Source organism: Zootoca vivipara, chromosome 1 (genome assembly GCF_965207765.1).
Source record: "Zootoca vivipara chromosome 1, rZooViv2.hap1.1, whole genome shotgun sequence".
NCBI lineage: Eukaryota > Metazoa > Chordata > Lepidosauria > Squamata > Lacertidae > Zootoca > Zootoca vivipara.
Window position 1 is genome coordinate 131,025,864 of NC_142582.1, and position 13,321 is coordinate 131,039,184.

Below are 13,321 nucleotides of genomic sequence, written 5' to 3' on the forward strand. Positions count from 1 at the left end.
TCTGAGATGCGTTTTCTAGTGCAAATCTTGAAAAGTCAGGGTCAAACTATTTTACCAAGACTTAAATCTGCAGAATATTTTGTTTATTGGAAATTAAATGGGAAGCACAAACCAACCATTTATTTTGCTGTTGGGCATCAGCCCTAGAGGCGGAACTAAATAGTCAGCACCCGCTTTTCTTCTAGCAGCAGCCCATCACTAAGGCCACAATTTGGCAAAGCAACAGACTTAGACCTTAAATAATGATAAATGGTTGTGCTGATAATTTGAAAGGCTTTTAAAAGAAGCGGGGTGATGCAATGCATACAGCCAAACCTGTACTACTGTCCAGGGCACTCAAACTTGGGGAGAGCTCTGCTGTTTGTCTTGCCCAGAGCAATTGGGTCTTATCACACAAGATGAACTCAATTGCAGCAATGTCAAACTGACCCGTCAAATATTATCAAAAAAGTCAAGTATTTTTAAAACAATGACTTTATGAGAACAAAAAGGAAACATTAACTGTCAACAAGTATGATACTCAGTGCTTTTTTTCCAGGGAGTACCCAAGGGTATGCAGTACCTGCACATTTTTGTTGTTGTTGTTAAAAAGTGTGGCACTTACAACTTCATGTTGAGTGTACAGCGGTGCACCTATTTTCCTAGAAAAATGCACTGTTGATACTTATACCAATTTGAAAAACAAATTAGTTAACTGTTTTGTGAAACAATGATATTAACTCTAAGAAAATTATAGCAAGTTATCCACAAAAAGAATTGTTTGGTGATACCTGCTGTTACAGCAGGTGGTCCTTAAAAGCAGTTTTGCTGTGTTACTTGATTTGGCCCTAGGCTGCAATGGGGCTAGAGCAGGCATCCCCAAACTTCGGCCCTCCAGATGTTTTGGACTACAATTCCCATCTTCCCCGACCACTGGTCCTGTTAGCTAGGGATCATGGGAGTTGTAGGCCAAAACATCTGGAGGGCCGCAGTTTGGGGATGTCTGGGCTAGAGGCAAGGAGTTCTCACACCTGTTCTTGCTAACCAACAGAAAATAAGCTGTCACCTGGACAGTAGTATTTTCTTGGCTTCATGGAATACTTGTGGTCAAACTGATTTTTGACTAGTAAACTGACTGGTGTGGCCTGCTGATTTTACTAATCACTCTACTCCTGTGAAGTGATTATTCAGAACGCAACAGAGGGGATGTCAAGACTATCAGTCTGGCCATTTTAAACAGTATTTTGTTTGACCACAAAACAACTGAAAGAATACGAGTGCAAATGATTCTACCAACCCTGGACTGACCCAAAATTAAGAAATATGTAACTTTTGGTCTCTCCTGGTCGATAGGCTGGATTTAAAAATAATAATATTCAAATAGTTAAAAAGTTTCCAGGGGCAAAAAACAAGTGTCTGGGAGGACTTCAACTTGAAACAAGAAAATGGTTTGAAAACGAGGAAGTTCTCTATTGATGAGTGTGTGTATTTATGGTAGCACAAAATAATGCATAATAAAATATGCTGTTTTTCAGAAGTGCTTTGGGGAACATCACTCAGGTGCAATCCCAGACTTCGTCAGGTAGGGCAGGAAAATCTGAAATTCAGGACAGCTGCTGCTGGTCAGTGTAGGTAATACTGAACTAGATGGATCAATTGTTCAACTTGGTGTAAGGCAGTTTCCTATGCTCCTAACAATAATAAGAGACTGAAGCAAGTAATGGCTATTCATGCAGAACACACCATCATCAAACATGTACACAAAAGGTTATGACTATCATAAAAAGAAACATGAGGCAGGACCATTGATCCAGCCATCCCTTACCCTCTTTTCCATCTAAAGGTTTTGATATTTCCATGTCAAAGTTTTCTTGCAACTGCTGCCCCTTGAAACAGCTGAGATGTTCTTGTTCTATCAAATTGCTTTCTTCTTCTTCTAGTGGCTGCCATGTGCCGTCAACAAACCACTGCCCACGCATCACAGGGATCTTCTCAGATTCTAAAAAGGTGACAAAGATAATATATTTTAAAATACAGAAGAGCAGTTAATACAAGGGGGGGGGAATGTTTGGGCAAAATCTATCACATCTGCCAGAATGTGACTGCAGTTGCCTTGCAGGGGGCTAAATGATCCCATTCTTACAGTGGCTGGCAGCCCTGCAGTTCCAATGTATTTGCTCCACTTGAATCAATAACATTATGGGCCCTGTTGCCTTGAGAAAGTCAATACACAGCTAAGTGGCAAAGTAGGTTTCAAATAGTCTAGGTTTCAGTATTTTAAAGTACTTTAAAGTGTCAACTACACCTTCCGAATGTCTCTGAAAACCCTAAGTCAACTTTCTTCAACCATTTTGTATTATACACAAACATATCTTACACATGTAAGCTTTACCCACCCACAAAACACATATAAAAGGAAATGTGTGTCTCAAAAAATTGTAACTTTGCATTAGCTTTACAACAGAAAAGTAACTTTTGGCAACTTGCTATTATGATAAGGCCATGTTCCCTTTCTGCCATTGGTAAAACCTGTACAGTTCACTGTTTTGAAAAATTAGCACTGAGTTTTTCCGTATTTTGTGTTTCAGTTTTATATTGGATGTTGCTTAAAGGCTTGGGCTGGAATCCACCCCTCCCCCTTTTGCATTTGGCTAGGAGTTTGATCAGGTGGAGCTGTACCTTTGCCATCCTGGCCTATTCTGCCCATGGACTGATATCAGTGTTGCTCTGCCAGTGCAGAGCTCCTTGTTCTGCCCCCATAACACTCAGCCAGGTGGAAGTAGTACAGTACTGGTGGCATTTACACCAGAAGGAGCCAGAACATTGGGGGGGGCAGGGAGGGGCCCAACTTACCTGGGATCAACCTGATCCTGAGCTGGCCCCACTGCTATCACTTGTTAGCACTGGGTCATAGCTGGGCCTAAACACTGCAGACAGTGAATTGTTATATGAAGTTCTATGTCCTCTATCACAAAATGCCACTGTAGCGCATCCTCTTTTCATTTCAATGGAGCTTGCATGGGGGATTTCCTTAATGCTAATCCTCAGACTCACACTCTGTAAAGACCAGCTCTTGGAGCTTTGTTGAAATACAGTACAGTACAAGGAAGCTGTGCAGCAATGGTGAAGGACACCCTAAGGTAGAGTCATTGGGAAGCAGAACAGGTAAGACAAGCAGCAGATGAGTAACACTGAGCAGCCACCTGCTAAAAGCAGTCTCAAGTTGCTTATCTGAGAGGGAAGACCCATGAAGGAAGGAAGATTCCACAGCAGGGCAGGGCTTACCAAAGTACAATTATGCTGTGATACTAAGGACTAACTATAGAGACTCCTACAGAGGAAAAAGACCTTACTTATTACTACACCAGCTGTCATTTTAGTTCAGTAAACACAAAGAGCTACCCAAGGTAAGGAGGTCACTACTACTTTAAATTACTGGGATGCTTTCTGTCAACACCCTTAATCTTCTCAAGATCAAATGCTTACTTCCGCTCTGAGCACAATGCTGCTTTTGATGCTGGCACCCAGGAACTTCTCCCCCCAGAGCTTGGAAATCTCTCTGTGAACAGCATATGCTACTTTTTTAAACATCTGCCACCCAGATTTAAGGAGAAGGAGAAATTACTTCCAAAATGAAAAGCAACACAGCAGGCCACCATTTTCACTCTCTACCTTTGTTTATATTTACTGTTTCTCCCCTCTGCCTTTCCCAAGCTTTTGTTTTCTTGCTGTTCCTACACTTTACAGCAGGAAAAATTAAAGCAATTGATCTTCCTGTATCCACGCCAAGAAAGTCAACTACCCACTGGCAAATTACTCAATAAGGTCCATTTTCTCCTCTCTCATTCCAACAGATAAGTGGCTGCAAAAACAAGAGCACTGTCAGGGCTGAATGTGCTCAGCCTCAAACACTCAGCACCAGGGAAACCACATTCTGCATCCAGAATCTGTGCAAATGTTCATACAACTGCTCATTTATTTCTTCATTCATTCTGTAAATGAAGGGGATTTTAAACAAGGACAAGGGAGCATATGGAGATATTATGCACTACTGTATGTAGTATATATTTCTTATGTACCCTTGTTGACCACAAAGAAGGAAGACATCAAAAAAACTGTCAAGTCAGAAAGACCAATCTACAGTGTAATAACCAAGCTGGTTGTGGAACTACCGTATATGGCGACCATAGTTGCACACAATGGTTCTGGTCTTCTACCAGATGGCAATTTGGGAAATATAAAGACAGTAGATGAAGATCTAGATAACTGTTTGTGCATAAACGTTTCAGTCCACCAAGACATACAAAGGAGTGTAATAAACCACCAAGCGCTGGTTTTCAGTGGAAGAATCCAAGAGGCAACTGGAAATCATGGAGTTACTTTTAGTTAAGGTGTCTCGGTCTCTTTTTGTCCCTTGGATGCAGAGATCCAAGCTTTTAAAATTACCAGTTAAATTCTATAGACACTTGGCAGTGCAAGACTAGCAAGGTTTAGGCCAGGGGTCCCCAAACTAAGGCCCGGGGGCTGGATCCGGCCCAATTGCCTTCTAAATCCGGCCCGCAGACGGTCCAGGAATCAGCATGTTTTTACATGAGTAGAATGTGTTCTTTTATTTAAAATGCATCTCTGGGTTATTTGTGGGGCATAGGAATTCATTTATATTTTTTTTCAAAGAATAGTCCGGCCCCCCACAAGGTCTGAGGGACAGTGGACCGGCCCCCTGCTGAAAAAGTTTGCTAATCCCTGGTTTAGGCACTGGAGGAGGAGTGAAAATGGTGGCCTGCTGTGTTGCTTTTCATTTTGGAAGCAATTCTGGGCTACATCAATAGGAGTATAGCATCTAGATCAAGGAAAGTAATACCGGTAGTACCACTGTATTCTGCTCTGGTCAGACCTCGCCTGGAGCACTGTGTCCAGTTCTGGGCACTACAGTTCATGAAGGATACTGACAAGCTAGTACGTGTCCAGAGGAGGGCAACCAAAATGGTCAAAGGCCTGGAAACGATGCCTTATGAGGAACGGCTTAGGGAGCTGGGTATGTTTAGCCTGGAGAAGAGAAGGTTAAGGGGTGATATGATAGCCATGTTCAAATATATAAAAGGATGCCATATAGAGGAGGGAGAAAGGTTGTTTTCTGCTGCTCCAGAGAAGCGGACACAGAGCAATGGATTCAAACTACAAGAAAGACGATTCCACCTAAACATTAGGAAGAACTTCCTGACAGTAAGAGCTGTTCGACAGTGGAATTTGCTGCCAAGGAGTGTGGTGGAGTCTCCTTCTTTGGAGGTCTTTAAGCAGAGGCTTGACAGCCATCTGTCAGGAATGCTTTGATGGTGTTTCCTGCATGGCAGGGGGTTGGACTGGATAGCCCTTGTGGTCTCTTCCAATTCTATGATTCTATGATTCCGGTGAGGTGCCTCCCTGCCCACGCTGGGCACCACACCCCTGCAGGCGGTGTGCCCCGCCCCCAGGACGTGCACCACGCTCCTGCCTGCTCTCTGCCCCCCCCCCCGGTGCCGGAGCATAAAGCTCCGCCACTGAGTTTAGGCGTAGAAACGAATAGTGTATTTAGAACCCACAAGCAAAACTTAAGAACCCTAAAACAACTTTTTTAAACACAGTAATCAGAGAATTAAATTAAACACATTCTAGCTAATTTAATAATTCCCGGGCTAGCCAAGACACCACTTGGGTGATCTTTGTGGTAGCATTACTGTTGCATACAGAAATCTCAGCAGCAAACTAAGTGTGTTACACCTGCGCCATTCTCAAAGTAGGACAGAGGCTTGATTTTTATTTCAAAATATGTGTGTGTGGGTGAGAACAGCTAAATCCTCCCACTGCCTTACCAGCTTACAGTATTTAACTTAAGGCACTTTTTTCTCAGCAATGTCATGGTGGGTAGGGAGAAAAGTGGCTAACACAATGCACTGTGGGGAGCTAAGACAGAAGAGAATTCAGCTGCCATCACCAACACATCCATCATGATATAAACACCAAACACCCACACCCACTTTATACACAAACATGGCAGATCCATGAACAAACAAACATGGCTGCCTATGGATAATTTCAGGCAAAACAAAGCATTTGCCTAAGGAGAAAATCCAGTACAGTACAGATGACTTTGGTAGGAACACAAGATTCAGTGTGAAAAGTGGGGGAAATAAAGAGATCTCTCTTCACTCTGTCTGGATTGTGCAAAGACAAGCAAAGAAAGCTGCTGTCTCATTCATTCCCTGCCCAGTGAAGTCTGCATGAGCCATCACCCCACCATCCACCTTTCCTCTTGATGATCGATGGTACTGACATTCATAGACCTTAAGGATACCGCAGGCTAACAGGATTGTGCATGCCTGCTCCACCATCAGGCAGACACAAAACTAAGTGATTCAGTCTCAGCTGCCTTTAACCCTAACTCAAGAGTGCGCATTCATGTCCGCAGGATAAAGCAAATTTCTTAATTAATTCCTACTAAAGATGTGCAAGGTTTTATATTATTGGGTTTGGCTCACAAAGCACTAGCAGCTTAATGAAGGACAAGAGACATGCAAACTCACAATTAACCTTTCAGCATAAACAAGAAGTTCTGGTAACTCCTTGTCCATAAAGTGATAAGAAAACTGATCCTGCAGGCAGTTCTGGACAGCAAGATGGTGCTAGACTAGGGTGTGATAAAGACATTCCTTTCCCTTCCCTTTACTTTTCCACTTATATTGTTATTAAGCAAATGACGTACAGCCGAGGTACCACTGTAATGCTTCATTTTCAATGTACTGTATTCTTGTTTCTTAAGAACGTGTAATTTTCATTTGTTTGTTGTTCTGAAAACCACATTCTTAATTAAACCTGCCTAAAATAATACATACTGTATATTCCTGTGTACAAGACTACTTTTTAACCCAGGAAAATCTTCTCAAAAGTCGGGGGTCGTCTTATACGCTGGGTCATATTTCTTATACGGTGAGCATATCCCAAACTCTATATTTTAACTGGAAAAGTTGGGGGCCTTCTTATACGCCCAGCCGTCTTATACGCTGGAATATACGGCACTTCCAGAGAATGGAAAGAAAGAAAAGAGGCTGCAGTTGAAAGTAGAGCAGAACAGATAAAGGGAGTAATCCAGACTTTGTTTCCACAGAAGTCTCAGAATGCAATACTGATCACACATCTGTTTTCCCAGAAAAGCAAAGGGCAATCCTTTGCCGTTATAGCTGCAAAGTGTAGGGGAAATGCCTCCCCAGTGTAATCTCGCAAGTTAAGAGAGACTTTGCTCTAAAACTTCATGCCACTACTTGTGGCACCAGAAAGAGAGACAATTATGCAAAGGAATACACATTGCAAACAAGACTATGCAGAGTAAAAAAGAATGCAAATACAAATTCAGTTTCTTACTGCAGAGTTTATCTTACGTTGGCACATCATTCTAACACCATTTTTAGGGACAGAGTACATGCAGGGTTTGGGATCAGTGAACAACAGCCAGTCAAACTGCCATACCTGTCTTTTGTTCACAGGAAGGAGTGCAAAAGGGCCGGAGCTTGAAGGCAATGCAAGCCAACTCTTTAGGATTGCAATGGGCAGAGATGAGGGAGGTGCCACATGATAGTGGAAATTTGTGTACATGAACAGAAACCATAGTTCTACAGAGCAGGAGTGTAGTTTGGAAAAGGGAGTAAGAGGTTAAGTACACAGATGTTATGATTTAGCTTCCTGCCTAGATAAGTGATCTGGGCACATGAGAACAGGTACAAACTGAGTAAGAAGGAAATAGCTGACTTGAAAAAGAGCAGGCACAGGACCTCGCTGCCACATGTATAACTTTTGTGTGTGTCTCTGTATATGCTAGTTACAGGTACCGTGTTTCCCCCTTTTTAAGGCGTAGTCATAAAATAAGCCATAGCAGCATTTCTAAGCATTTGAGAAATATAAACCGTACCCCGAAAATAAGCCATAGTGATAGGCGCTGTGCGGAAGAGATCACTGAGCTCCCCGAGTCAGCAGCAGCAACGCCGGCCGCAGCAGTGTTTGCTGAGTCCTTTCTTGCTTTTGGGACTTGGTTACTGTGCTGGCTTGGGATGGTGTGTGTGCAATTGCTGTTGCTGCTTCGTGTTTTTCAGCTGGATTCTCTGGGTTCTAAGCACTTTCCCCCGTTTGTTTGTGAAGCAGCACTCGGCTGCAGCCCCTGCCTCTCCCGACGGCTGCATGAATGCGAGGCTGGATTTGATCGCTATCTCCTTTTCCATTTCTTTTGTCTTTGAGCACCCGGCCCCGCCCCCTCTCCCCTTCGTGGAATGAAGAACGGAGTTTTAGCAGCATTTCCTCATTATAAAAAAAAGGTCAGGAACTTTTACTTTAACCTCAAAAATGGGATATTTCCTCTCTCTAAAAACAACTCTGACCTGAACACCAATATAACGGGGGTAGATCACCTCCAGTTTATAAATCCGCAAGTAGATCGCAGTCTCCTAGAAGTTGGGCTCTATACTTTGGCTGATTGCAAGCCTTTGCATCTTTAAAAAACAAAAACCATGCGCTTCTCAGTCTTAATTTTCCTTTAATTCATCCCCCTATACCCTCCTCCAACCATTGCCTCCTTCCATTCCTTACCCCCCTCCCTCTCTCCCCACTTCCCTCACTCCTGTGCGATCTCATTTAGTCATATACTTGCTTTTTCTGTTGTGTTGTCTATTTTATATTTAATATTATTACCCTTTATGATGTTATTTTTCCCCTTGCGATAATTATTTATTTTTTATCTTTAACTAACTTTCCTTTCCATATTTTTCCATATATAACTCAACACTTTCCCATTCCTTCTTAACTCTTTGGATAGAGTGCCCCCCCATTATTGTTGTTAATTTTACAATTCCTGGATTTTTTATGGAACCGAACAGCTCGGGTGCTTCAGAATGTGCCTTCTGTTGCTACAGGGCTATGGGGCTTCACTATTTGACCCCCCCCCCAGGTTGGGATTTTTAAAGTAGTTCTGTGGGTCCCAGGGCACAGAATCACCCCCGATCCTTTCCTTTGTCTAAACAGACCTATTCCCCCCTGACTTTGGAAGGCTGTGCTTCAAGGGTGATACCAGGGGTTTTTTAAGACCTGCGCCTCTTAAGGATTGTTACAGTCCATAACTTCCATTGCTTTCTACAGGGTTGGGGGTTTAAAGCACTGCCACCCCCACCCCACCCTGCAGGCGCTCGGAACTGGCAGCGCCAACAACGCGCCCAGCAATGTGCAGAAGAGAGCACCGAGCATCCTGAGCCAGTGGGTCCCAGTTGTACCAGCACTTTTTTTTTTAAAAAAAGACACCCCCTGAAAATAAGCCACTGTGTGTTTTTTTGAGGGAAAAAAGTTATAAGACGGTGTCTTAAAAAAGGGGAAACACGGTAGGTAGCCGTGTTGGTCTGAGTCGAAACAAAATAAAAAATTCCTTCAGTAGCACCTTAAAGACCAACTAAGTTTTTATTTTGGTATGAACTTTCGTGTGCATGTGTATCTGATGAAGTGTGCATGCACACGAAAGCTCATACCAAAATAAAAACTTAGTTGGTCTTTAAGGTGCTACTGAAGGAATTTTTTATTTTGTCTGTATATGCATAAGCCATGTGAGAAGCAGATAAAGGAACGCTTAAGGAGGAAAATAATGGAGATGGGAAGCACAGTGCAACCTTATGGCAAGGGCGCAAAAAGAAAATGCAGTATTAAGGGTGCTGATAAATGCTTAAAACTGGTGCAGGACCTTTGGCCCTCCAAATGCTGCAGAACTAGAACCCTCGTCAAACCAGGTCATTTTCCATGCTTCCAAAGAGCTGCACTTCAGCAACATCTGGAGGACTAAAGGTTCCCCACACCTGGTTTAGAACATTACTTGCTTAGGAGGGAAAAGGAGAAAAGTGGAATTGGAAGGGTTAAGCAAGACTTCATCTCTGATAAAATGGTCATGAAAGCAGAGCAAAAGCAAGTTGACAGCGGGCCAAGGATCCTGGAGTCCCTGAGCATCCACCCTTGGGCGTGCCTAATTTTTTTATGTTGCAAGCCTCCAGGCAGGACATTTTGAGATTCCTTTAAAAAATAAATTAAGAGTCTTGAGAATTAAGCACCACTGAACTTGTGGAACCTGCTTCCAACGTCAACCTGCCTGGGGGGAACCGGTAGGACTAGGGTTCCAGCCCGATCCTCCAAGGCAGGTTGACTCTGAAGCCAGACCCCCACCGTGTTTAACGGGACTTCAGCTCCTCAGGCACCCGATGGCTAATGAAACAAGGCAAGCTCCACCCCACATAATCCATCGCATGACAGGGCACACGCACAACCTATTTGAATGGCAATGCCCACCAAACGGGGGTGGGGGACGCCGCCCTAAGATATTTCATTGTGGGGGCCGAATGGGCCTCGCCCACTAGAAGTTGGCTGCTATGCCGCCGGAGGGGGGGTGGGGAGGCAGCGGCGCGACTTACGGTTCCAATAGACCGGGTAGGACTCGGAGTTGGCCACATCCACCTCGTAGAGGCCTCCGCGGACGCACACGGGCTCCGACGGAGGGATGCCCGGCGAGCCGGGCTCGAAGGCCTCGGGGCTGCTGCTGCTGCCTGCGGCGGTGGTGGCAACCCCCTCCGCTTGGGCTGCGGGCGCGGCCTTCCTCTCGAGAAGCCCCCAGGCCCGGTAGGCCAGCTCGATGCGCAACGAGTCGTAGCCGATGAAGGGCTTCCAGGTCTTGCGCTCCTCGCGGTAGAACCAGCGCACCTCCTCGGGGCCCAGCTCGCGGACCACCTCGTAGCCCCGGGAGCCGCCGCCCACAGAAGAAGCCGCCGACGTGGTGGACGCGGCGCGGCCAGCCAGACTGCCGGAGCCCCGCGCTCGCTTGCGAGGCTCCGGGGCGCCTCCGCCGCCGCCGCCCGACAACGACAGCCCGCTGCCGGCGCTCTCGCTGCTGCCCAGCTGCCCCGCTCCGCCGCGGCCCGGCCCGTCCTCCTCGTCGTCGCCCAGCGCCTCGTCGTCGTCCTCGTCGTCGCCCTCCTCGTCGTCGTCGTCGTCCTCGTCGTCGCGGCCCAGAGGCGGGTAGAGCAGCCCGCCCGCGCCGCCGCCGCCTCCGTCCATGAGGGGCCCGAGGAGCAGGAGGCGGTTTCCGCCGCCGCCGCCTCGCCGCCGCCTCCGCCTGTGGCCCGGGGAGTGGTGGTGGTGGGGCGGCGGGCGCCGGTGACGCGGAGGAAGCCCCTCGGGAGCCGCTCCCGTCGTCGCCGCCGCCGCTTCCTCAGACGACGACGACAGCGGCTCGGCGGCCGGCGGCTGAGGGGATTCCCGCGGCCGAGGCAGAGGAGGAGGAGGAGGCGGCGGCCCGTCTTCGTATTCAGCCGCCGCCTCCGAGTCGAGGAGCGGCTCCTCGTCCGACGCAGCCCGCGCCGCCGCCGCCGCGCGCTTGTGGGAGCCGCCCGGCCGGAGGCTCGAGGCGGAATTCTCCTCCATGCCGCTCGGCGGGGAGGCGGGACGGCGGCGGCGCCTCGGGGCTCCCCGCGCGAGACAGGAGGCGGAAGCGGCCCGCCCAGAAAAAGAAGCAGCACAAGCAGCAGCAGCAGCGCGGCCGACGCGCCCGGCCGCGCGCGCGCCCGCCCGCCCGCAGAGGGGAGGCGGGCCGAGGAGGGTAGGAAGGAAAGAGGCGCGCGCCAATCAGGGCGGGAGCAGCGGGCCCGTAGCCCAATCGGGTCCCGGAGTCGGCGGCAACCGCCGCTGCGTCGAGGGGAAGGGGGTTGGCGAGGCTCGCGCTGCTGCTCCTGAGGAGACAGGAAAGGCTGAGGGGGTAAGAGAATAACTGCTGTAGACACTCACAAACACACGCCAAAGGTGCCCCCCAAGGGTCATCCAGTCCAACCCCATGCAAACGCAGGCGTCTCAGCTGAAGCGCCCATGACAGCTGGCGCCAGCCTGCCCATAAGGTGGACACGTGTACTCATGGAGCACACACGTACACGCGGGTATCTGTCAGTGGAGGAGTGCGCCTTTTGGGGGCGAAGTCAAACCACTGGAGAGTTACACATACCCTCCAAAGGCTTATTCCGTAATATTTTATTGTTTATAGCATGCCCACCTGAGCTTCCAACATATATAAAAAACATGAAACATTAAAAAAAAACTTCACCTATATAGGGCTGCCTTCGGATGTCTTCTAAAGGTTGTGTAGTTACTTATCTCCTTGGTTTGGGGTCACACCCTCCAATATTTCTCCTGTGAAAATAGAGACATCCTAAGGAACATTCCGGGACATTCCGGGATCAAATCAGAAACCGGGATGGTGTATGTAAATCTGGGACTGTCCCTGGAAAATAGGGACACTGGGAGGGTCTGGTTACAGCAGCTGCTGTGGCTGTAGGGAATGATACGGGAGAGACATGTTTTGTTGCAGCTGGGGCAGAGGAAGGTGTCCTGTTGGGCTGCTGCAGATACATCATGGCATTTCTTCTCTCCGCTCTCCTCCCAGTGGTCATTCCTCCTCTGGTCACTGCTGTGGATGCACGAACTGTCTTCTCCAGTAGTCGTCTGCACGGGATTCCCACAAAGCAAGGTTGATGTTACCAGCCTTCATGTCACATTTGCAGACATCTTTGTAACTGCCAAGGGGCCTGCTGCCTGAAGCCAGCTCTCCATCTAGACATATGGGGAATACACATACCCTCTTCAAAGGTCTGCGGCAGCAAAACTCAGGAAACATGTTTACATGTCAGAAGCCAGAAGCAGCCCCTTGGATCTGTGTCCATGGGATTTCTCCGAGTAAAGGTGCGCTGGCAATCTTTGTCCTGACATGGCAACAGCCTGGATCAAGGTGTGCTTGTGTTTGCTGGAGCGTTTATTAAGGAGCATCTCTCCCCACCCTCCGCTGGCTCCTATGCCTAATGCACCACGTGCATTAGAGTGCAACACTTTGTATGGAAGGAAGCCCTACTTCATTATTAGCAAAAACAAAGCATTCAAAGAAAAGTAAACGTTCAAAAGCACACCAGCATTCTAGATATCCCGGCAGGCTTGCCTAAGCAAAAAGTGTTTAGAACAGGTGCCAAAAATTGTTCTGATATCATGAGGCGAGGAGTTCCAAAGTGTAGGTGCCAACCCACAGAAAAAGAAGGTGTAGGAAAACCACTGGCCCTTTAGATGATGCTGAACTACAGCTCCCATCACCCACAGCTGCAGTGGAAGCAACAGAGGTGAGCATAGCTGCCAAGTTTTCACTTTTCTCACGAGGAAGCCTATTCAGCATAAGGGAAAATCCCTTTAAAAAAGGGATAACTTGGCAGCTATGGAGGTGAGCCCCCTCTGTCTTTTGCCCTAACAGGACAAATCCAGATTA

The 13,321-nt window shown here is 47.3% G+C and overlaps 1 protein-coding gene across 9 annotated transcripts in view; it reads right to left on the reverse strand.

The window, feature by feature from the left end:
* DDHD1 (DDHD domain containing 1) overlaps window positions 1-12,080 on the reverse strand; it is a 39,031-nt gene extending 26,951 nt beyond the window's left edge. For all 9 annotated transcript variants that reach the window (XR_015946661.1, XR_015946662.1, XR_015946660.1 and 6 more), the window contains exons 1-2: window positions 10,443-12,080; window positions 1,805-1,978 (exon numbers count right to left, since the gene is read on the reverse strand). Coding sequence is in view for 4 of the 9 variants with exons in the window: in XM_088656024.1 (XP_088512150.1) it covers window positions 1,805-1,978; window positions 10,443-11,448 (1,180 nt within the window). In the remaining 5 variants the exon portion in view is untranslated. The remainder of the gene's footprint in view (window positions 1-1,804; window positions 1,979-10,442) is intronic.
* Between the last annotated feature and the right edge of the window lie 1,241 nt (window positions 12,081-13,321).